General features: G+C 39.7%; 1 protein-coding gene across 1 annotated transcript in view; it reads left to right on the forward strand.

Moving 5' to 3' along the window:
- The window catches only part of SLC15A5 (solute carrier family 15 member 5), a gene marked incomplete at both ends in the record, with an annotated part of 33,798 nt that extends 17,743 nt beyond the window's left edge, over positions 1 to 16,055 (forward strand). Inside the window, 4 exons of the mRNA XM_084270133.1 lie at positions 1,295 to 1,483; positions 5,859 to 5,990; positions 13,901 to 14,009; positions 15,911 to 16,055. Coding sequence (XP_084126259.1) covers positions 1,295 to 1,483; positions 5,859 to 5,990; positions 13,901 to 14,009; positions 15,911 to 16,055 — 575 coding nt within the window. The remainder of the gene's footprint in view (positions 1 to 1,294; positions 1,484 to 5,858; positions 5,991 to 13,900; positions 14,010 to 15,910) is intronic.
- Between the last annotated feature and the right edge of the window lie 9,301 nt (positions 16,056 to 25,356).

The raw sequence follows: 25,356 nt of genomic DNA on the forward strand, positions 1-25,356 counted from the left end.
GTGGAAAAAGAAGGCATAGTTGAAGTATTTGAACCAAAGCTGTCAAAAGACACCAACTTCTCACACCTGGATTTACATTATAGCTTAGAAATGCTGAGGAATTACACAGTCAAAATCAATGGGAGCTCAGAGGTATAGATGTTTCAAATTCAGGAGACTTATTTAAAACACAGGAATGCAGTTTTCTCTGAGAGGCTACAACAATTTCATATTGTCAACATCAAGAAATATAAAATTGCACAGAACAGCATGTAAATGTACTATGTGTGGTGAAGTGTATTTAAAGTGCATGTGAGTTTATTAGAAGCTTTTCTCACATCTATGATTATGAGGCTAAACATTTTGCTTTGGGTTTTTTTTCCCCTGCCCTGTGTCCTTGTGCAGTACTCGTGCCTTACCACTGATGCAGGCAGTAAGACTCCACGTGTTACATGTGCTGTGATGTATTGAAATGCATTATGGATCCAGTGTACTACAGATCATGTGATGATACTTCTTCAGGACAACTGAAGAAGGCAGGAGGCAACTTGTAGTCCACCAGATTATGTCCAAACCCTTAGAAAGCTCGAGATTCTCTTCCAGTAATGCAGCTCATCTCATCCTAAAATGTTAAAACAGTCCTGCAAATGCACTATCCAACACACTTTCAAAAGCAGTTCAAGGCACTCTGCAGTGGAGGGAAAGGGGAAAATGTAGAATGACGATCTCCTGAGGTGTGATGTGCACTGCTGATCTTTTCTTTCCCATCTACCGTAGCTTGCAGCCTTAGAAATCTGGTACTTCAACTGCCTGTGCTGCCACTACTCGTATAGAAAATGAGCAGATAAAGCATATGGTGCATTTGTATATTTCAGTATCTTATTGCTGCTTAAATAGGAGAGTTTCCCTTTGGTGGGTAGTCTTATTCCTACCCAGGCTCTTGTGATATCTGGAAGGGCTGCTGCCTTTTCTTTATTCCTTTCTTACATTCCCTATCTACAAACCCCCCCCCCCCAAAAAACAACAAAAGTTGTTCCTTCTGAAAAGAAAGTCACAAAGTTTTTCCTCTTATTTACTCTGCATCCCTAAGTTCTTTCTGTGCTGTCCAGCATCCCTTTGCCATATATTTAGAGTTAGGCTTCTGCTGCAGGAATTACTCTTTATTCATATCTATGTCTCCAGAGAGGATGTAATGGGGGGCAGGATTGGAAGGGGGGAAGCTTCTTTAGCATCTCCTAGGACTTTGCTTCATTCTAAATACATGATGATACTGTAACTACAGATTTGGTGAATGCTCTCTGTGCTCTTTACCCAGTCGTAGGTCAGTTATCTGCTGCACTTTCCGTGATGGTTGCTGGCTTCTCTGAAATACACCGAAAGCATTTCCCTCCAGTGCAGCAGACGCTTTCTGAGGAGGTTCTCCTAGTCTCCTCCATGCCTTGCTTCCACTTAGCTCCTCAATACATCCTACTTGGAGTGGCTGAAGCCTTGGTAACTCCTTCATGTAAGTAAAATCTAAGAGACTAAAGCAAGAGTGTCCTGATTTGCAGAGAATGATATCAACTTCCTAAAAATAATTACTGTCATCTGATATTTTATCCCTGGCTCTGTTCAGTGGGCTTAGGGAGCAGAGCTGTGCTTTACTTGCTTCACAGAAGTGTAATTTGTCTTGCTGGCTGCAACTCCATGTGAGCAAGGACGTTCCAGACTAACAGAAAGGTGACACAGCCTGGTCATGTCCCTGGGGTGCATGATGGATTATGCACCCCAGGGACATGGTGGGGGGGTGAACAGAGTAATGGGACTCTGGGTTTGGATGTGTGACTGGCCTTGAAGCTGAATGTGTTTCAGGAGGGGGCTGGACCAGATGAGGTCCTGATGTCCCTTCTGACCTGAACTCTTCTAGGATGATTTTCTTGAGACGGAACCTCTATGCGTATGACAGCTGAGCTGTGGTTATGGTCTATGAGCACTTTTTAGGCCACGGCCGGAGCAAGGTGAAGCAATTTTGTTTAACCTTTTCAATTTGTAGATCCAGCTAATAGAATTACTACATGTTTTTCACCGACACCGAGCATATGCAGGCGGGTAACACAAGTCAACTGACAGGCTAACCTGGAGAATATTGTAGGCAGATGCAAGAGTTTTGTTTGTGCTCCAATCAGGAGTCATGCGAACATGCCTGCACAGAGCATCGTGCCTTAGCTTGTGGCATGGAGCCAGGGATAAACACTCCTGTTCCAAAGAGCACAGGCAGAGCGTAGCTCATGCCTGCCATCCATAAATTATGTAGATACGCTCCTGACTGGGAGTCTGAACCTTCCCTCCTTTCCATAACTTACCTTTCCTGATATTCCCGAGGCTTATTTTCTTCTGAGGAGCACACAGAGTACTTACCAGTGTTTTAGATCTCAGAGCTTAAAAAAAAATATGTTACTATTACAAAAATAATCTAATCAACATTAATTTAAAGAGACAGAGGAAAAGTGTTTGACTAGTTGATCTCTGCAGGCATTTAATTCTACAGGTTGAGTGTTTATTGTTTCAGTACAACCCCAGAAATGTTCAGATTTTTATTTAAGAGCAGGAAATAACTCGAGTGCCTCAGCTTCATTCTTACATTCTAAGACTACTAAGAGATGTGGGTCATGGTCTGTCACTAAAAAGTTAATTTTCCCTAGTTTTAATTACTTAGCACTTTCATAGTGCCTCTTCATCCGATAGCTCTCAAGTACTTAACTGAGACAGGTTTCTAGGCAGGTAATGTGGTTTCTAGGTTACAGGCTAAGTGTAACTGAAAACTGTGACCTTCTCTGTTTAGCTTAACAAAAAAAAAGTTTAGGAGGTGGCTTGCTTACAGTCTTCTCATGCAGAAGCTTTAAAATCATTATTCTACCAGTATGGTAGAATAAGGCTCTTTAGCCCATTGCGACACAACAGATGTCCAATGGCTAGAAGATGATGTTCGCCTTTAGAAAAAGAAATTAAGCTCGGTCTTGGGGTATTTCTTTTTTGCTTTTCTCCCCTTTATTTTTTTCTTTTTTTTTTTTTTTTTTAAATATTGTCATTACCATGTCTTAGGAAGAAAAGTTGTCTTCCCTGTTTTTTTTAAAAAAAAAAAGAAATAGATTAAGCATCTTGCCAGAAGCTGCAGTTACAGGTACAATTCAATAACCCAAGTAGAAGGAATTTAGTCTGGCAGCGAGTCTTCCATGTACAAAACTAAAGGTAATACCTGAAATTAGAGTAGATTACTACTGCAGTCAATAGGGATGCGGGTCTCCATTCACCTGCCCACACTTGGGTGCCTGGCACCGTCCGTGAAGGAGTTTCTAAGCTAGGAATGCAGGGTGTGGAGGCTCTTCACAGTACCTGCGTGGCCTCCATCTGCTGCTGGAGAAGAGTATGGTTTTTCCATAGGTCCTGCACCTTATCGGACAGCCCCATGAAGGTGTTTAGGGTGAACTAGAGCTTTTCAGTGAGCACTGGGCATCTGTATTCACGTGACTGAACTGAGCTCTAGGTTTCTAATTCAGTTTGAACTTAATTGCTGTTCAGGAACCATTCAGTGGATCTCCATGGATGGTAATGACAACCTAGACACTTAAATAGTTGTTTCACCTTTCCTGACATTTTACTGCCTTTGTTATGCAGAAGGTCAAATTCAATTATCATAATAATTTACTTGACCTGAAAGTACATGATCCAAGTTGAAGACAGAAATGTTCACACTTGTAATCAGAGGGAAGAGAGGAGATATCTGGTTTCTGAAGTGCTTAGTTTGAGGAGCTAGATTTGGCATATTGAACTCTTCATCTACATTTAAGCCCTGATACTTACAATTCTGTTTGTATAATATATTTCGTCACCTTGTTGATAGGAGTTCTATATAAATCATTTGTTTGAGGTGACATAAGCAACTCTTAGAATAAATAATATCAATGTTTAATGTTTCCCTAGTATTGAGGTAGTCTTTAAAAAATAAAACCAAGGTAAAATAATTGCTATCCTCGATGATGTTAGAATCTAAGATCTCACAGGCTACTAACAGCTTGAATTTGCAACCCCAGCTTGTTTTAAAGTAGGAAATTACTTTCTTAAAGCTCAACAATTTAAAACAAAAAATACCCCTCCCCCCCCCCCAAAAAAAAAGCTCAAGCAAAAATCCAATGCTACCACAAAAAAAACAAACAAAAAAAACCCCAACCCACAAAACAAATCCACCCAAACCCAAAATCTCTTCATCCTGTGGGACCATATTAGTAGGCATTGGCCCCCACCAGTAGCTGAGATGGCTGGTGATGGGAAGCCAGCCTGGTGGCCACAGCAGCTGTGTTACACAGCCAGTGTCCAAGCTGTCTGGTGCAGGGTAACTGCTTTGCCCTACAAAGGGTTAGCAGATTTGCAGTGAGTTGCTGCAAGAGCATCATCTGCCAGGAACATGTCTCAAAGCGCTTAGAAATGGGATGCCACGTGGCCAACAGCTCTGTTAGTTAAAGAATATATCGGGGATCGCTTCACCCACCGATGAAACGCGATAGTCTCCGGGGTGACATGCAGCAGCTGTTTAATGGTTCACAGCAGCACCATGGGAGAAGTGAGGAGCGGAGCATGCAATTGAAACAGCAGGGGTAATTTAGGTAAGTAGGATGCAATTACCCAAGCTGAATTTGGCCAAGATGCATGTTTTGCACCCCTGCTTTTAGAAGGGAGGAATAACAAAAACTTTTTAAGCTCTCAGTGATTCAAATTAGCTAGGACACTGACTGTACAATGTTTCAGCCTGTACTGTTGCATCTACAGATGGTGTCCCAGGCTCACCTACTTTCTCTTGCCCTCAGGCTTTTGATTCCTATTGTGAATGAAGAGAAAACACTGTTCATGGCTTTTTTTTTTTCTTTAATATGTTTCCAAAGCTCTCATTTGGACATCCAAATTAAAAAAGGGTGGAAGATGGTGATTGCAAAAGTTTCATTTGTATTCAGAGATGCTTCAGGCAACTCAGCATCAAAATAGGATCCTCTGCTGATAAGTTTCTCAAGCTGGAGGTCATTCAAACTCAGCTCATAAAGCAGGTTGGGAGATGGTAGGGCTTGGAGAGCAAGTGTGTACGAGGGGTCAAGGTATGAAATTAGGAAACAGAGGTTTTTGATAATCATGGAAAGTTACCTAAAAAGAACAGCTATCATAAATACCTACAGTTACTGTAATCTAGGTTGGATAACATATAACTGGTGGGTTGATTTATAGTCATCCATGTTACGATGACATGCTGCAGCTCACCCTCACCACCAAAGCTATTGCTTCTGGTTAATCTTCTGGCAAGAAAGTGAAGGACAATGTTTTAAAAATTAGCCAGTGACTCTAAAGGTTGGTCTCTGGGGAGGAGGAGCATTGTCCAGCCTTAAGTTAGAGCAAGGTCACTGTCCAAGTTAAGGAAGACCTCTGGATTTTAGAAGTATCTACGGGTGTCTATGCTGCATTTGGTCTGGCATAGGAGGTCCCGCTGTCCTGCAGTTAAATATCACACTTTCTCTCTTCATACTTGCTGACTGTGGTGCTGCTTCTGTTGTTTTGCTTTGCCAGAGGTTTTAAAAGGTGAAAGCAACTATCTGGATGAAAGATCTTTACACATTTGTGGAATATCAATAGTTGTTTATGGGATAGTTTGTTAGAGATTCATTTAAACAGTTTAGATAATCTTTTGTTAATAGGGTACATACTAAAACATCCGATTGCCCTTCCACAGCAAGTACATTCCTGTGTGCTTTATGGAAAATTACTATTAGAGATGTTTTAGATTCTTTTTTTCTGCCTTATCTAGTTTCTCCCATCAATTATATTTTTTAACCTGTAAATGTCTCTGCTTCCTTTCTAAGGTTCCTTGCTTTCATTCCGTCTTGTGCCAGAAAGAATCAGAGGGATTTCTATGCATTTTCTAACTCTCTTTAATGGAGCTGGCTGCTTTATGGGAGCTTTCTTTGTTCAGACAGCCCATGCAGGCTCTCAAGGTAAGAGTATGCTCATGACCGGTGCTCCTGAGCAGTTTTCTAATACTATTGATTTGGAGAATTAAGCAGCAGAATTAAGGGGGATGCCAAAGTTTATTGATTTGTTCTCACAATTAAGATGGAATTAAGATAGGAAATAGCCTTATAGCTGTACTCATCCAATTTTAATGAGTCATCTTAGTTTTGATAGGTGGAGTAATTAGAGGATGGCATCTTGCAGGAAGCCCTCACCTCCTGTCTCTATTTCTGTTCGAGAAGACAAGCAAGTAAATTGTCTAGGCAGCACCTTTTTATGTTCATGAAGAAGTACGTTCATGTTAGCCATGCTTATGTGCAAGCCTAAGGGCATAAGGGCCATAAGTGTTGTAGGGAAAGGAGGTTGGGTTGAGTGTTTCAAAGCCCTATAGGGAATTTGATCCCCTAGACCCACTACTTCTCTCTTGTCTTTTTGCTGCCTCTCCCTTTGCCCAGCTACCAGAAGAACCAGATTCTGTGACAATATGGTCCCACTGGTTTTACCCTTTTCCAATACCATGATTCCCAGAGAACTTACTGTTTCAAAAGGAGTTATTTTGGATTCAGACTGTTGCAGAATGTTTAGTATAAGCCCCAAAATGGAGATTTTTCTGGGTTGCTGACTTTCAAGGTAGTCCAAGAGTTTCTTAAACTCTTTTTTTGCTGATAAAATTTTTCAATACAGAGAAGACTTGTTTCATAAGTAAAAAAGTAAGCCACTTAAGTTCTTGAGCTGAAGGACAGGGATCCCTTTGTTCATGTATCTGAAATAGTTCTACTTGCTGAAGCAGTACTTCTAAAGACAGTTTCCACTGATAAGCTTTGTTACTGTGCTACACAGAACTGTTCTCTTTGAGCACATCTGATGACCCTAATGCACAATACCCTTGAAATTACCATGGCTGCAGAATGTTTTAATTGCTCATGGTTAAGTTTTGGGGTGCTCTCTTTCCTACATTAAGAATTTCATACGCTAAAAAGAAAGGGAAGTTTTGTTTGGTTGTTTTTTCAAGTATGACAAGGAATTTTGATTCCTACTTGCAAGATCTGAACAAATGAATGGCCCTTTGATGTGCAGCACTGTTTCTAATTTAACAATTCAATAAAACTTTTATTGCTAGGTATAAAACCATCACCTAGAGATGGGTAAAAACCCAGAATGCTTATCCAAATGAATCAGGCAAAGAACTACTAAGTATCAAGACATCCAGTGCAGAGCTCCCCAAATTCCCACCCCTGTGGAATAGATGGGGTTTTTTCATTGAGAAATATGGTTTCAATGAAGCTAACAGTTCAAGAAAGGCTATGTTGTTGTTGCCTTTTCTCTTCCTTTCCCCAACAAGTATGGAAATTATTAATTTTGTTAAGATTGAAATATTTTGTTTTGGTAAAACTGGCACATTTTGCTGCAATTTGACTTTGGATATAATTACATATTTATAAAATAATTAAGCATAGTTGGCATCAAAACATTTTGACTATGTTGTACCACTATATATGCAATTTATTCTTTTATAGAATATTTTTATATAGAGGGAATAAATATTTACATTTGGTTTGCAGTTCAGTAGATTTTTGTCTAATGGTATACACAGGTGACAATGTTGTACCAAGGTGACATTTTTTCCTGTAAGTCTGTATGAAAAAAAATTATTAAAAAAAGAAAATATTTGCTTTTGACAGAACTACTGTTTTGTCAGAGCTTTTCAAATTCTTATCCTGACTGGGACCTAAATGTCTGAACTCTCCTAGCTTTCCACAGACTGCTGTTCTAATTCTTTTTGCACAAGTTTTTTGAGCAAACTGTAAAATTTTCTTGCATAAAGTATTCCTTACTTTAATGAAGTTGGATACCAAGCTTATCTTTGGACAAAAGAAGCTGTCTTTAACTTTGTCAGACCTGTGGTCCCAGTGCATGTGATTGTTCACACCATTATCCTGAGCAAAAGTCACCCTTAAATATCCAAGGAATTCACTGACAGTCTATTCAGATTAAGGTGCTGTAATGGGACTGAATAAGCCCTTATATAGGGGTAGTCCTTTGCAAAACCAAAAAGCTTTAGGAAAAATATAGTGGAGAGAAAAAAAAGTGTACTCTTTGCTCTGTTGCTCTAGTTAGAAACATTAGAGATTACTTTCCCTATTAGTATGTAAACAACATATTATTGGACTCTCACATTTTATTTCTAAAAATAAGTGGAACCTCACTGGGTATCTCTTTCCCAGTGTTGCCTTCTTGAATGAGATTAAACCATTCCAATTTGCCATAATTCATGCGATGCACCACTTGAAAATAATGGAGATATTCCTTTATATTATTTTGTGTTGTAACCCTACAAACTGACAACTTAGAGTATTCTGCTACACATCATAGCTAGGCTTTTGTCCTGCTGACTCACAAATCAAAGTAGGCTTCAGATCAGGCTTCTGGAGCTGGATGTAGAGTACAACAAAACTGGAATAGGCTGCCCAGGGAGGTGGTGGAGTCTCCTTCTCTGGAGATATTCAAGACCCGTCTGGAAGCCTATCTGTACAGTATGTGCTAGGGAGCTGCTTTGGCAGGGGGGTTGGACCTGATGCTCTCTCGAGGGCCCTTCCAACCCCTACAATTCTGTGATTCTGTGATTTAGGCTTAGGTTTGTTGTTCTGTTGATTTAATAGAAAGTGTTATACATAAAGTTCTCTTGCTTCACCTGTACTTTTTCCAAACTCTTCCATTGTGCTGCTTATGGTAAGGCTTTGATACTTGTGATGAGAAGCTTAAGACCAGTAAAATAACATCACTTCAGAGAATAAAAATGTGACCTCTCTTAGGTTAAATTAAAGTCAAACGACAGAAATTAAGCTCTCATGCCTCATTTTGTGGGGTTTTTTAATCTCTGTTTAAAAAGCTTGTAAAACGTTCAGTATCTGGACAATTTATGGAAGTGGGGGTAAAGGAAAACAAGTGGAACTTCTTTTTTCCACAAAAAAAGCTGAAATAACTTAGATTGGAAGACAAAAATAATTATCTTTCTTGCTGAAAGAAGATAATAGTGCTTATGCAATGGTTTTGTAAGATTTAAGAAGGCATATTGTGTGACTCTTCGGCTATGGGTGCTTCTGTCTTGTCCCCTGATTCTTGTTTCACTAAAACCTGAGCCAAGACTATTTCTGGTTCTCCCATCTCTAAGCAATGAGACCATGTTTGCTGTGAAGCAATTCAGGGTACAGTGAAGTAGATCCTCCAGTGTGTATTTTGAAGTGCTGAAGCACAGAGGGTGTTGACAAAATTTAAACATTTTTATATCCTCTTTCTTGTCACTAGTTTAGAATTTTATTTGGGTTTTTATTGGCAAAGTTGATCAGATATCAGTCACAGTCAAAGCTGCATTAATCATTTTTAACGCATCTATGGAGGATGGTGTGAATATGATAAAATAAGACTTTTTTTAAAAAATCTGACGAGTGCAAACAGATGACGGGTGACAGTGATATTTTCAGTACAAGCTGGGAAACTGCTTTCTTTTGGATCTCTTACCTCTCCTAACATTTTAACGGAGAAGATGCAAGACAAAACCTGTCCTCCCATGCCAATCATTTCAGAATACATTTCTCTAAAAATATTAATGTAAATGTGTAAGGGGGGGGAAGAAAAAAAAGGTCAGAGGGAGGAAAACTGCCCCAGACACAGTTTTCCTGCTTGTATTCAGAGAACCGGAGGTTTTATGTGGGTTTTTTATTTTTCCCCCACAGTTTGGAGCCTTGTGTGATTCTAAATACCAGAGATGATAAAGTTAAAGGATATTTCTTGCAGTCCAGATGGTGTTGTCCACTGGTGCCTACTTAGCTAATAAGGATTAAAAGCAGACTGAGACTTTTAACTTGGATATGATTAAACACTAAATACATGCCCACTAACTTGATGAAGCAATAGAAGGTGATCCAATCCTTTTCTAAGCTATGAAGTAAATTTTTCTGTAATCATAGTCTAGGTTGCAGGATAGCTGTACAAATGTGAATCATACAGAATAGGCTAATTTCTGGCATGCAACTGTTTTCCTTTGTCTTCTCTTTTTTCAGTATTACAATATGACGGTATTATTCAGTAAAGAAACTGAATGCCTTCCCTTGAGAACTAGAAGGGTGCCATCCTAGTGACAGGTAACTTGTGTGCAATAGTATATGTCAAGGGTTGGCTTACAACCCTCTCCACATCTTTTCAAGGCTAGTGTTGCCAGCAATTCGTCACTCTTGTTTTCCATCAAAAGCAGCACAGGAAAGTGGCTTTGTCCATGTCCTAATTCCTGCTTTACCTACTCTTCAGCCTGTGTTAGTAGGATCAGGTGCTTTCTCTTGGTGGTGTATAATATTCCTCCTCCTTGTACTACCTGAGCGTTTTTGATGCAAAATCGATAGGACTACAAAATGTCAGTGAAAGTGTACAAGGCACTTCTTTTATTTGAATAGCAGGCTTGAGGACCTGACTCTGCCTAGACTTAATCCTCTAATTTGTTCTAAATTTGCCATGAAATACATAAACGATTCAACTCTATCCAATAAGAAAAGGCTCTTCAAAATACACATAGCTAAAGGAAACTTCTGATTCTCTGTGGTGATTCATGCTACAAAGTATTTCCATTGTTGGAATGAAAATGGAAATCAGAAGCTTGTTGTACAAAGTTAATTCCCAGTGAGCAATTATCTATGTGACAAACCAACCCTGTAATTGCCACTTCTGTTGGCAATCTCCATAGGAAAGTAAAGGATTGACAGAACCCAAAGGCAGTGTCTTTTGGGGGAAGAGTGAATTGCTAGCATATTGCATGCCGATTCAGGAATGAGAGTGTGGTGAACTTTTCCAACTTGGTAGTGCCCAGGGCTTCTTACTCCATCAAAACCAAACTAACTGGCTCAGTAATTTCCTGGCATTCATGGCTGAGAGTAAGATCCTGAAAATATGAACCCCAAAGCCAGTGAGTGGAGTGTGCTGGAGTCTGCACACAGCTTGTGGAAGGTGTTAGTGGTGCAAGGGATGAAAGTGTCTAAAGGGAGCTTCACTGCCTGAAACACATTGTTGACATTTTAACATGAAGGGCTGTTCTCCTAAAGCTAAGTAGAAGAAAATGTAGTCCAGTTCTATCTTCTTTCATGGAAAATCAACTTCCTTTTTAAAAGAAAAGGTAGGGGAAAAAAACAATAAGTAAATTTGGGGGAAGGCTGGAAATGGCAAATAGTTAAATTAATCTTGGATGTATGCACTGGTGAAAATGTGTATTGATAGTATGATAAGGGTCTGGAAATCTTCAAGACTGCCATCACCCTTGTTTCCATGTAGAAAAAGGCACTCCTGCCAAATCTCATTGCCCCTTTGAGCAGTAAACTTGAGAGAGCGAGCTATGGGAGCTGGGCTCCTATGCCAAATCTAAGCCCGGCCCAGGTCAGATATTTTCTATTGCCTATGCTGTTGCTTCTTTGTGCCATAGGGTTTCCCAAAGACTTTGTGTTCCTTAGTGTGTCCCTGCTGTTTAAGCACTGGCTTCATTCAGAAGCAGAGTGGAGACAGAGCGATGATCTTTCACCCAGACTGAGGAGGAGACCAGTGCTGAATTGGTGATAGAACCCATATATGCCAGCCATGCTGCCCTCCCTACCTGCTAAAACTAACCATTCCCACTTTCAACGCTTCAGCCTCCTGCCTTTTCTGGTGTTAAGGCAGTTTCAAAGGTCTGTTTTGCTCTGTTCTCTTAGAAGCTGCTACGTTCCTACGTTCTTCCTTTTTTTTTAATCACTCGGTGCTATTTTTAAGTACGTATTTTGTGTTCAGGTTCCATTGTAAATGCTGTTCCATTAGGAAGCTCCTGCTGCTCATATAGTAAGCCCAGCCGATGTAAATAACCTAGCAGACAGTGTGAACTCTACTTTGACAACCGAACCCCATGCGTGCTTTCTCTTTCATCAGATACACATGCTCTCCCCATGACTTCTATTGGCCACTGGGGGATGTGAAATGAAAAACTACCTGATTGTGAATTATGACAGTAAAAGTTTATAAGCTACTAAAATCAAGTTACGGCACCTAGGAGCTCAGTCAACTGACAGTGTTAAATGACACGTTTTAAAACTCGCTCTGAGATAACGCTGCAAAAGGAACGGCGGGCGCAGAGGGGTGAGGTGGTGCTGCGCCGCGGCCGGCAGAGCCGTAACGCGGCACGGGGCAGACGGCCGAGGAGTCAGGGAAAGCTGCTGCGCTGATGGCAGTTGTTCCCTCTTAATCCGAGGAGAGCTAAAGGCAGCTGCTTTGAAAAGAAATGTCTTTACAAGTGTAAGATGTGGAGGAAAGAGGAAAACAGTGGAAATATATGTATGTGAGGAGGTGGGGTGTAATCCTTTGACAGACTAGGAATGGCATGGGATGGCTAACAGTGGCTTTCATGGCCAAAAGATCGGTTAAGGAGCTCACATTTGTGCAGCGTAGCTATGGCAAAGGTGGCTGTTTGTCCTTCTCTCCCTTTCAGCTCGTTCAAGCGGTGAATAGCCACTCAACTTAGATGGGTGGGATTTGATACCAGACCTTGAAGGAGCAAGGAAAGGTGTCTTTGGACGTGTTGATGCTGGTGTTTTGGTTTAGATCAGCAGTGGGTCTTCGATCCAAATCGCATGATCATCTCTGACTTGTACCACAAGGTGATCCTGGAGCACATTCCTTTCAGATGGAACTAAAGCAAAAAACAAAGCAGTTGTGCCTGATGTGTCCCAGCTGTTATTGGGACTTGGGCTTATGTGAACCCCCCTGAGCTGTGTGAAGCGTGGACATTGTGATCTCAGCACTAGCTGTTTCATGCTCTGTATCTGCTCTTACTGCACTTTGCTACTTGTTAATGAAGACAGCCAATAAACATCCTGTATTTCCAAACAACAATTATAGCACTGTAGAGTGCTCTGATTTTCTGCATCTACTATAACTTCTTTTTCGCCTTAGTTTTATTTTTTAGCTGTAGTTAATTAGGATATTTCAGGTATTGATTGTCCTCACATGCAGAGGGACTGGGGCTGGCTTTCTTTTTAATCACCGTGATTTCCATAGTTATCATTTACCATCTGAGCTTGTGGTAAACAACCCAGACTTACAATCCAGACTGGTTGCAATGGGCAACACCAAAAACAACACAGTTAAAAACTGAAGTACACAAGAATACAGGCAGGGAAGATGCTGGGTGTGTAAAGGTGGCACTGTCCTCTGCTGAATGGAATTTAAGCTGCCAAAATGTCCCAGACATTATTGGCACAAGCCTTGATAGAAAAAAATAAAGGTCTAATTTATGCAAATAAATGCTGTGTGCAAGACAAGGACAGGTTGCAGACTCACAGTGCAAAGCAGCTAAAAAGAAAGGTAAAATGTCAGAATCTTGGTAATGGAGCACCACCCAAGGCACTGAACAAAAGCTTTTTATGCCATTTTTTTTTCCGTTTTCTTGAAGGGCCTATTGAGACCATGAGGGATGTGAATAAGGCTTTCTACAGACCACCTTAATTCTAGCTATTCCTAAAATTTTCTTAGTTGACATTCGTTAAGGTATGTGCACATAAAAGGGAAGATGGCCCAGCCATATCAGTAGTAGCTGTGCAGAGTTCAGTTTTCCAGTATCCTTCAGACTTGTTAGGAAAGTTCTTCAGTTTCTCTAGATCCCAATAGCCTGTCTGAAAAGCAGGAGCAAAGTACACTGTCAACTCAAAAAACCATCTATAGATGCTGTGAGAATGAAGTCTGCATAAATAGCTGGGGTGTTGGGGTGTGTGTGTTTTAAAGCACTTGCTGTGACTGTGCTGTACACAGTTATCTTCTTGTTTTTCACATGAGCCATGTCTCATCCTGCAAGGTAAACTAATTCTGCTTTAAATGTCTGCTTTGCCAGGTAGCTGGTTTCCACACTTGCTGCATGAAGGTAAATTGGAGAGATTCTTCTTCTTCTTGGCTTCCTTAATGATGGTGAACACCCTGGGGTTCTGGACCATTGCGCACAGGTATGTGTGAGAAAACAAAAACATGGGGTTTCATTTGTAAATATGGGTAGAAATCCTTGCAAAACCTGTAAGCTACTGTGTAATAAAGAATTGGTAGTCATAGATAGCATGTTACCGTTCAGGATCAGACTTCAGTATTTTTCATCTGTCTTGAGGAGAGAGATTTCACAGTAAAATCATGTCTTAAGGTTAGGAGAAAAAAAAAAAAGACTGATGTAACTAGCCTTAAATATTTAAGGGTTTTTATTAATACAAAAATGCCTTGAAGAAAGAAGAGCATCCTATCCTTTATAGAAGGATGTAAATATGTTGGTATGGAGTTTAGGTCACAACACCAAGATATCTTAGTCATGGAACTGACCTCCATTGCACTTGGCTTTGTACCAACACACAGAAGACCATGGTGGCTTCTCAACAAGCGTACATATTTAACATAGGACAGTAGGCAAAGGGACTGCAAGAAAACAGCAGACAGCTACTAGTTAATGCTATATGCAGCATTTTCAACAGAATAACACTGAACTATTGTCTGATACTCTACCCGGCAAGAGGATAGAAGCAACATTCTGCTGGAGACAATGGGATGGCTCAATTAGCCCCCCCACCCCCAAAGCAATTTTATGCTACCTATAGAGCCTAGGTTTCATGCCTATACGTTGCCTGTAAAATACAAGGAACTCACTGCTGCAATCCCTTTATACATCTAGGGTGTCTTGAGAGTTGGCCTGCCTCCTGAATTCCAGAACATTTAGTCACAGTTAACATCCTGTTGTCAATGTTATTGTCGTTACACTCCTAGTCAAGAACAGGGAGGGAAGCAACCTGTGTCACCATGTGTGGGAAGGGTTGTGGGCGAGTGGCATTCTGTCTTAGACACTGGGCTGCGGCTGTATGGAAATCCTTCAGAAACCTTGATGAAGTAGTGATTTGATAATGACAATAATAGAAAATTTCCAAGGGCAGTGTACTTCTAGAACTCTTGAGAAAAATACTGCTTTTTCTATTATGTAGAGCGCTAACTTTGCAGCACCAAAGATTACCATAGCGTCTTGTCAATCATTTCAATATAACCTGAGACACAAGTGTCTATTTATTCCGGTGGCTAGTTCTTGATTCTCTTTTAAATGTGACCTGAATCATGACTAGAAATGTTTTTCCTGCATGTACTTTGTCTTCCTTTTTATAAAAGTTATTTTATTCTTCTGTAGAGTGAAATTTTCATTTGTGACATTTACTACTGAAATCTAAAATGTTTTGGTTGTCAAAAAATTGCCATAAAATTGGTTTGAAGTTAAGAAATTACTTTGCCACAAATTAACATATTTGTTAACATATTTTTATGAGGAAATTTGTTGATCTCCACTCTTAAAAAAATTGTTTCAAATTGATATTTCACTTCAAAGTCAAGGTACCTCACTTTTCAGTAAGACAACCAAAACCTACATAAAATACATTTTTTGAAGTCAGATGTAATCGTTTCATTTTGTGCTGAATAAGAATTCTCCCAGAGGGGAGAAAAAAAAAGAGTGAGGAGCATTCAGATAATACTGATTAAAGGGTGGCTGAAAATCAGGCTTTAAGATTCTGAAAGAGAAAAAAAAATACTAAAATTTATCTGTGGGGGGAAGCATGGTTATGGTTTTGGTTTTGGTTTGGTTTGGTTTGGTTTTAAAATGGTTGAAGTGACACAATGCAGCTATTATTACCCCCTGCATCCGGTTTGGCACTTCTCACTCTGAAATTTTGAAAGGTTCTAAGAAAGTGCATATCAGTCTCCTATTTTTTGAGGCTGCTTAGAAAAGCTCTGTATCTTGCAAACTATTAGCTAATAAACAGTGGCTAAAGCTAATCCCAGAAAATATTATTATTTTAGTATTTTCCTTTCCTATTCTTCCTCACAGATACAACAATCTGGATCGGGAATACACCAATGAATTCAGAGGAAGTCTTCCTGAAGAAAAACTTCTGAAACATCAAAAATCCATCAAGTGTTATGATAGTGTCCTGGAAAGTTCTCCAATTTTGTCTCCTACGGAGAAAACCTGATAAAATTTCACTCTTATGTGATTAAATTTTGATATGTTACCAACCAGCTTTCTAATGATAAATTAGCTAGGGTGCTTCAGCGGAACTGCTGAAATATTTATGAATTATCACAGGAATAATAATGTTATTTATAAGTTTACAACATAGTGGTTTTCTTAGGATTTGGCCTTGTAGGATGCTGCACTGTCCTAACGCACATTGAAGACAATGAGAGCTCACTGCTTGGCGTGGTTGATGGAGAGAGACTTTTAATCTCTATAGGCAAACAGATAGGTATCCACATGTATTTGTACTTAGTAATGGTTGAAAATTAATAAACTCATGTACACATTTGTTTAGCAAATTACTTTGTGATGGTATCATTTGCAAATAATTCTGGAGTCTGGTAGTGGTTGATTGATACTCGGGAAGCTGGGGAAACTTATGTGAGATTCTTGGCTCTGCTACTCAGCCTTCAGAAAGTTACCACTCTTCTGTAAAATGGATACAGCCATACTAACCTTCTTTGGTAATTTCTTTGAAGTATACCAAAAATATGCTACAAACTATATACCAGTAATAAGTTCACGAAATCTGTCATAAAACATTGATATTGAGGCATTTAGTCTCTTGTTTTGCAGTGACAGACTTTGTCATTCCTAAAGGAAGATGTACAGAAAATAGGTAGTAAAAGAACTGGAGACTAGAATTTATTGATGTCAATGTTACTAATTGTAGTCCAAACAAATGAAGTGAGGGCATTAGGAAAAGAAGGTTGGGAAGGGGTACAAATGCAGTTGGATGTGGAGAGGAAAATGATTAGCAAAATGCATTACACTTCAAGGATCAAAACAAGGTTAAACACTTCCAAAATTGGCTGACTTGGGTATTGTGAGGCATGCTAATCTAGCACTTAATGTTTGTGGTTGTTTTTTTATTTTTTGTTGGTTTGGGTTTTTTAAGTCATACTATGTAAAAAGTGTGAGAATAGAAAGGGGCCTTCGTGTAATAAAGAAACATACTCAATCCCAAACCTAAACATATTAAACCCCAAAACTAAAGAAGCACTTGATATCAAGATGATTGTTTTGGAAGTGGTAGTCAGGTCAGAATGCTTAATAGATATGAGGAATGCTCTAATGCAGGAGAAACTACGTCAAAGATACATCAGGCACTGAAGTGACACAAAGGGTAGTTTGTGAGCTAAAACTATGAAAGACCTCTCCACCATCAACCAAATTTATTGCTGCAGCTTTGGATTGGACTTTGGAGGAGAGGGGAGCAAAACTTGGTAACTAAGTCTAAGTAGGAAGGAAGGCAGGCAGAAGCTGTTAATTTGATCTCACAAGTATTTAAGGTTTTACAAAAAAAACCCAACACGAAACAACCCAAATACTTATGAGATAAAAGGAAAAATGAACAAAATGCAGCATGGATGTATCAAAAGTAGATTTGTCAGACTACCTTAATTTTCTAAACAAAACTTAGTAGAGATGATCTGCCTTGCTTTCAGTAAAGCATTTGACATATGTCCCAAGGGAAATAACTAGTGAAGATGGAGATCAGGGTCAGTAGAAGAGCTACAAGGTGGCTGAGGGACCTGTTAAAGCCCAGATGGCAACAGATATTGTAGAAAGGGGGGTACCCATCTGGAAGCTATTTTTTGTTGTGTAACTTGTTTAATTACTTCCTCTGTGGTAAAAGAGAATGTGATCCTAAGATACACCGGTAGAGATGGAAGAAGTAAGTACATCTTCATAGAAGTTCATCTGAAATGGTCATCTGTGTCAGAAATGTTCTTTCTGACTATCACAGGGTGCTGAGACTGCAACTTGCTGTTTGGCCTGTAAGAAGCGGTGCGAGAGAAAGGCTGCTTGCTTTGTTCTGCCATCCAGAGACAGCCTCTTTCTCTGCCTCAGAGAGAGAGGCAGCAAAAGTCTGAAGGACCTAGTCACCAAAGATACCAGAGTCCAGCAAGCAGACTAATTTTGTGGTGTCTGAGTAAATCTATCTAACCTGGCAGTTATTTGCTTCTAAGGTGAAATTTTTCTGAATTATATTTGTAGCACAATAAATCCAACTTTAAGCCATGGAAACTCCTAGCTTCTTTCCATAAAGAAAAAGTGAGAAATTCCTGAATACTTGACTTGACCTTTGTCTTGGCACAGAAGAGCTGCAAAGCTGCTGGCTGGAGGCTGCTGACAAGAGGTCTGTGGTTGCTGTCAATGCATTTGAGAGCTATACATAAAAGGAGAAGAACTGTGTAATGAAAGGGTAAAAATCTAAGATTTGAGCCAGTGAGTATAACTGGGTTGGAGATGCTTTTAACACCTAATGATAATTTTATATATGTACATATTTTTAAATGTCAAAAAATTACAGCAGGTTGGAACCATTTGCATCAAGAACAGGGGAACAAGAAATCTAACTTGCTTTTAAGAAAATTTCCTCTGGTGCACACTCGGGCTGAATGACCTCAAACTTCCAGGGACCCCCAGAGAATAGATGACAGCAGAGAACAGAATACAGCTATTGCAGTTGAATTGTTTGATGAAGAAAAGGAGTATTCGTTAACTCCCTGGATAGGACCTCTCTGTCTTGCAATCATGAAAGAAAAGCTTTCAGCAACGCAGAAGGAGCTAGTTGGGCAGCCTTCATAAAGAGGTACTCGGGAAGATATGGGTTAGAACAGGCTTTATGTTGAATACTTGACAACTGAAAGCCCTCTGCTTCACATGGACCAGAGAGAGGTTGTTTTTCTATCAGATTTAGTTAAGAATTTGGGCTGTTGGATGGATGGCAAAGGGGAAGGGGTACTGACCACTGGACTTTAACTGGCATCAGCCAGTGGTGTAGAGGAAGGTATATGCAGAAGTCCATCAGTCATTCTCACTGATAGGACAGAGCCATTTAGCAGTTATACCCAACAGATAGAGATGCTTCTTGAACCGCAGCATCTGGGACTCCACACAAAGCTGATGGAATCCTATGTTTTTTCAGAGCACTACCTAATTTTGTACCAGCACACAGTGAGATTAGTATAAAGGACTCTGTAGGTTGGGTCTTGACTTTGAAAAAAGCTGCTTTTCACATCTGTTTTGATATGTTAGCAAAAGTGAGGGGATAGAAAAATAGAAGGAGATGTGTGGATATGAAAAACTGCAATAAGCAGCTGGAAAATGTTAGCCTTCTTTGGTTGAGCATTTTGTTGATCTGTGGCAGTTTTCATGGGAGCTAACAGAGCATTCAAATCCAATTGCCCATGTTTGAGGACACATGTTGATGTCTCTGTGCACAGAGTAAACGTAAGAGATGCATGTTTTAATCCTCAGCATAAAAGATTATAGCTTTGAAAATTGTTGTGGAAAAAGTTGTCTCCTAAGTGAGGTTAGGAGTGACCGGGAACAGTTCTTAAGTCAGTTTTGAGTACTGCCTAAATTTTCTAAAACTTGTCCCAGCACACAAGTACAAGTATTAAGGACTCTGTAGATTCAGTCTTGATTTTGAAAGAAGCTGCTTTTATGCTTCTCCTTATAACTATTTGAGTAGGCACTGTGCTCAGCGGAGGTCATTACTAAACTTGAATAGCCACATGTATTGCTGATTACTGCAGGTACAGTTTGGGGAAATTTTTTTTTGAGGTTTAAATGCATGTTTAATACTGTATTCATGTATGCACATACAGAAAATACAAGTTCTGTCCCATTGAGCACCTCAGTTAAGTCTAAATGCATGGGACACCATTTTGAGTGAGGGAGGGTGAAGAAAGCTCACTGGAGAGGATTAAGATCTCCATCTGTTAAGTTTGCACTGATGATAAAACACATGCTCCCAGTTGGAACAAGATGCATTAAAAGAGCAATTTCACTTCTACTGCCTAGCAACAATGTCATTGAGCACCTGCAATAGTTTAAACATTAAGCATAATTGGCTTTGCTTGACATAAATCTGTAGTTTTGTAAATAAGAGCAGTTGAGTTTCCATGTAATACCAATTAGCTATAAGGAATGCTTTGTTTGCTGAAGCCTGCAGCTTTGCAGAGGAAAGAGGGAGTTGTTAAGACTCAGCAGTAGTAGTCAAAATGTAGAACCCAGATCAGACATTACATAGGCTTTGAGTGTCCTTGTGCAAGTTATTTAATCTGTTTCAGTCAGGTTCCCTAGGTATAAAAGGAAGATTGACATTCAGAAGTCTTTTTTTGGTAGAGAACCCTGAGTGCATCTGATTAAAATACCTTGGAGTTAATTTAACAGAATTAAACTGAGCTGTCTGTGCTGGATTTCTTTTTCTTTCGTTTAGTTGGAGCTACTATTCTGCATCTTGAAAGCTCTTGTAAATTTTCTAGAATCAACTGCTTTATGCTAGTGACTAAAGAAAAAGCTGTGTGGCCACAAAAAATGGTATTTTCCCAGCTTCCGTGGGATCTCTGTGCTGAAAAAATGAGGTAGGAGAACTCCTTCCTTGTGGACCAAGAACAGAGCCACAGAGCAGAACCAAAGATTTTGGGCTTCGTCTTGGTGTCTGTTTCCTATCGCATGCCTTGGTGAAGGGCAAAACCAGCTGCCTTCCAGAGGATGGTTTGAAAGTCTACTTTTATTTAATCTTTCAAAAAAAAAAATCAAAAATTCATGTGTCCTCCTCAAGCCTTTGTTCAGAGTAGAATGACAATGACCTTTTCCTTACTAAATCCCTTTCTAATACTCAGTGGAAGTAAGACTGAAAGGAACTGCTCTGACAATGATTTTGCAGTGTTTTGAAGATACGTTGTCTCTTCAGAGTACTGGATAGTGCACCCTAAGACTACCAAGTCGTAGATACAGTATACACATTTTGTTGAGGGATGCATGCTTTCAAAGAAAATTAGCATAAAGTTGTTTTTTTTTTTTAAATATCCTATGACCAACGTCTTTTCCTACTTTAGGATTCTTTTTTTTTTGGTTGGTGGGGATTTGTTTTGGTGGTGGAGGTATGTGTATTTGTTTTGGGTTGGGTTTTGACCCCCCCAAGTTAAATAAAAAACTTGGAGTGGGTCTATTTACAGTTTGGCTGGGGGGTAGTCCACCACCTTTCCAAACACCAGAATTTTGTGTAGCACCAAAAGACCCTTATTCCCATTATCTGACATATGTCTGAGAAAAAGCACATGCCTAGAAAATGCCACAGATACTGACTTTACATTTTGTGGGTTAGCTTCTTTGCTGCTAATGTGGGCAGCTCCTGTTTGAGTGCCTGGTCCCTTGCATCTGGAACAGGGGCTTCGAAACTGAGTCTTGTATACCCAGTAGAGTGTGCTGACTGGATGGGGACTGAGTGTCAGTGTACATGTCTTCTGGATACTCCCTTTTTAAAAAAAAATAAATATATATTCTTTTTCCTTTCAGATCAGAAGAAATTATTCAAAATACTTAAATGAAATAGTGAACAAACAAGGAAAAGCCCCAATCACTGGGGCAGGGGGGCTGTCCAGCTAAAAAAAAAAAAACCCACAACCCACCTGAAGCAGTCAACGTTTCTCCTACCTGCTTTGTAGCCTGGAAAAAAGCATCTTTTGAAAACGGAGCCTGAATGCTTTCATTGTCACATCATGGGGACTTCTGAAGCAAGATCTGGTTGGGGATAGTAGTTATAGCAGCGCTTAGTATAGCAGCACAACAAGTTATCTCAGCTTTGTTTCTCAAATGGTCAATGAATACGGTATGAAGATACTGTCTATTTAGCTGGCAGAAAAAGACAGTCTTTGATACCAAGCAAAATCATAAATTCAAAACAATTGTTGAACAGTAAACCAAAGGTTGCAAGAGGATGCTGCTTGAAAGCAAAGCCAGCACTACATGCAATTCTGAGTATCTTTGCTTTGCCTCGCAGAGTTTTCCTATTGTCTTGAAATTGTTCCTTTTAAAAATATTCAGGTAAAAACCTGAGAGATTTTAATATCGTGCTGCCAGATGATAACCCCCTCAACGAGCTTTGTCGCTGTTTGTAAAGAGCTGTCATTTAGTGGAAACGCTCTTAACGCTTAAGCTATTTGTAAACTAAACTTTAATGGGGAGAATATTGTGGAAAAAACTTAAGCAGCAAAATGTTCTGCGTCGGGTATGCTGTGAAAAAGAGCTCAGGAGTGTCTGTGAGTTTAAGGGAGAAATTTCATTGCAGAGATACAAATACACAAATTATGCAGGTCTTGCAGAAATAACTAACTAGTTTCAACAACAGAGTGAGCAGCAAACTGTACCAACAGGGAAGGAAGGTGATTATTGCTGATTTCAAAATGCTGTTGCTTCATTATGGAGGAGCTTTCGATTGCTGCTCCTTTCTCGAGGGCAGGAGATTCTTACTTATACAAGACTATGTGAGAATGGGTGGAGGCCTTATCCATGAGTTTGCATAGGTGTTATAAACATGAAGTATAGTGTCGGTGAGGGCACACCTAAAGTGTGTATTTCTCTTATTTTAGAAGCTGAACAGAGTGGGTACTGCTCTAGTGCTGGCTGAGGTAGTTGCAGGCTATAACTTGGTAAACCCAATGCTGCTTTTTTTATCTTTTTTTTCTTTTTCTTTTTCTCCCCAGTTCCAGTGTGAATTCCCAGTCACTTGGTTCTTCCCTTTGCAAAGTTTGATCATCTGTTTAATGGCTAAAGTAGACTACTCTCTGCTCGGTTATTTAAAATCACAGGAGCTGTTACCACAAGGGTTAACTACATCATGGCGATTTTTCTTGTGGTTCTTTTCCCCCAGTTAGCATTTTCAAGCTATCTTCCTATGCATGCCGTGATTGTTACGCCTACCTTTTGACATTCTTTAGAAAACAACATTTTCACTTTCTTCAAGCCTTTTTAAGATGCAGTGAGTTCCAAATAATCACTTGCGCAGATGCTCATAAATGCCTTTTTTTTTAAATACTCGTGCAGTTCCGACACAGGCTCAGGCATGTAGATCCTTCAGAAATGCTCAGAGAGAGTGGCCCAATTTAAATTATCTATTGAATGGTGAAACACAAATTGCACATGAAATCCCCAAGCTTCAAGGGTCTCTGGCAGGTCACATCCTACCAGTCACTCAAACATTTAGTCAGTGCTACCCCCATGCACCTATGAAACTGAGGCTGTTTGACACCTCTGAGAATATTTCTCATGTTAGATCTGTTGTAAATGAGCACATGGTCCAGAATAATTAATGGTAACACTTCAGTCCTTTTTTGACAGAGTTGTGTTTCTTATGCAGTTTGTGCTGGTCTGTCTATTTAACTGCAATCAGCCATGCCTGAAAGACAGGAAAGAACAAGACGGACAAGTGTGTCAGTGAGTGAACCTCTTTTCTGTAATTAGAAATGCACAGGGAATAAATTATTCTCTAATTCAAGCTGTCCAGCTCACACTAATAATAACAACCCAAGAAGCAATCTGTTTATAAAAATCAAACCTGAATTTGCGAGACTCCTTAGTGCAAGACGGGATTTACTGCGTAGTCTTGTTGTAGTTTATCATGCTTAAAGGGCTCTATCAAGGCTTTATGAGGGTTTTGGGTTGGGCTATGCAGTGATTTCATGTGTGCATTTTCTGTCACATAAGAAAAGCTAAAACTCGATCAGAGATAAATGAAGCAACTGGGCCAAATTCTGCTCCGTCAAATTAACAGTTGATAAGGAATAAATATCGTAGAAGAAAGGTATGAGCAAACTTGGTCTGAGCCATTCCTTTAAATATTTCTCCATTCAATTGCCTCCCAGCAGAGGAAGAATTTGTGAGGGTACTGGGGACAACCTTGGCCATGGCTTGACTGGTTCTGTTTTGTATACCTAAAATATATCTCCTGTGAGTCAGATAATTCTTTTGCAAACACTAACGGGGCCTAAATTGAATCTCTAATGGGTAAAGATTTAATTTTAATTACTCCATGGCGGGAATTACAATTACAATATTAAAATTTAAGGAATTGGGAAAATTTTGATGGGTCTGTCTTACTATCACAGCCATAAGACTAGAGGCTAAACTCTTCATTCTCTGAGCTCAAACACAAAGAGAGTGGATGGAATCTGCAACTTTTTGGGGGGCCCAAAGTGGAGTGAGTGGATTTTAACAGGTTTTTGATATTTTTTTTCTATTTTTCCCCCTAAATTTATATAGGCCTTAATGATGGGTAAATTCTAATTCTAATTGTAGTACCTGATTAAGATGCAAAATGCTGAGTGCTGGAGAGTGCAGAGCACTCTTAACTTCAGCTTGGAGTCAAGTGGAGATGTAATGTCTTGAGAGTGGAGGAGGTGCCAGAGAACTAGCTTTCCAACGGGTCTGAGAATTAGAGTGCACAGTCTCCATTTTAAACCTGGGAAAGTAATCAGGTCTCAGGATTAGATATGTTACTTATCCTCCTTTAGAGCCAAAAGCTATAAAGAAACTGCTCAGAATTTGAACAGCTGTCATAAAGCATCCCTGACATTTTTAAGCAATCTCAGATCTTTGGATGAAGAGTCATGATAGTAACTCGTATTTTTGGAAGGCTGAAACATACACAATGAATTCTCTCTGTCAGGCAACAAGCTGCGAAAGAGAGTGTTGACTACGAGAAGTCAGCCTAACAGGTAACAATTTTTTATTATTATTGTGAAATCTTAGCAAATCACTTTATCCATTTTATTCTTTATACAGAGCATATGCATTATGGTCAGTTGCTGATCTGAAAGTGTAGATGAGATCCAGAGGAGGGAACAAAAGCTGCCTAGGTTTTCTGGCACATTTGTGTGTATACATCACTTCAAACCGAGTAGAACAAGCTTGAAGAGTCACTGGCCAGTAATTCAGAGTACCTAATTAATTTAATTGCAAACCATGAAATTCTCAATTTATTATTCAAATATATTCATGCACTTCCCTCCTCCAGGGCTCTCCCCCTAAAATAAAACCCGGCCTTTTCAGCGAAGCACTGTTTTGTGAACATCTGAAATCCGAACAAAAGAAAGCCTGTAGCGTGTCAGACCAGCAATCCTTCTAACAGTGTGCGAGGGGAAAAATACAGAGCATGAAACCCTTCTGGTAAGCCCTTCCAGGCTGAAGGAGTCATCCTTAGTTCTATGTTTCTGCTCATCCCAATAGCTTATGGAACTGATCAGAATACTAATAATAATGTAATTCTAATGGCTGGTTTAGCATGCCCCAGTGAAATCTGTGATTTAGGTACTTGTTTTCAGTTTATATTTGTTTTCAGTGTCTCTCTACTAATGCTTGTGCTCTTGCAGGGGTTTTTTTATGCCTTGCTCTTTGACATCTAATGTGAAGTCAGCCGTGACCCAGACCCTTCACTGGTCAGGCTTCTACAAGTGGTAGGA

This window comes from Gallinula chloropus, assembly GCF_964237585.1.
Source record: "Gallinula chloropus genome assembly, chromosome: 1".
Taxonomy (NCBI): domain Eukaryota; kingdom Metazoa; phylum Chordata; class Aves; order Gruiformes; family Rallidae; genus Gallinula; species Gallinula chloropus.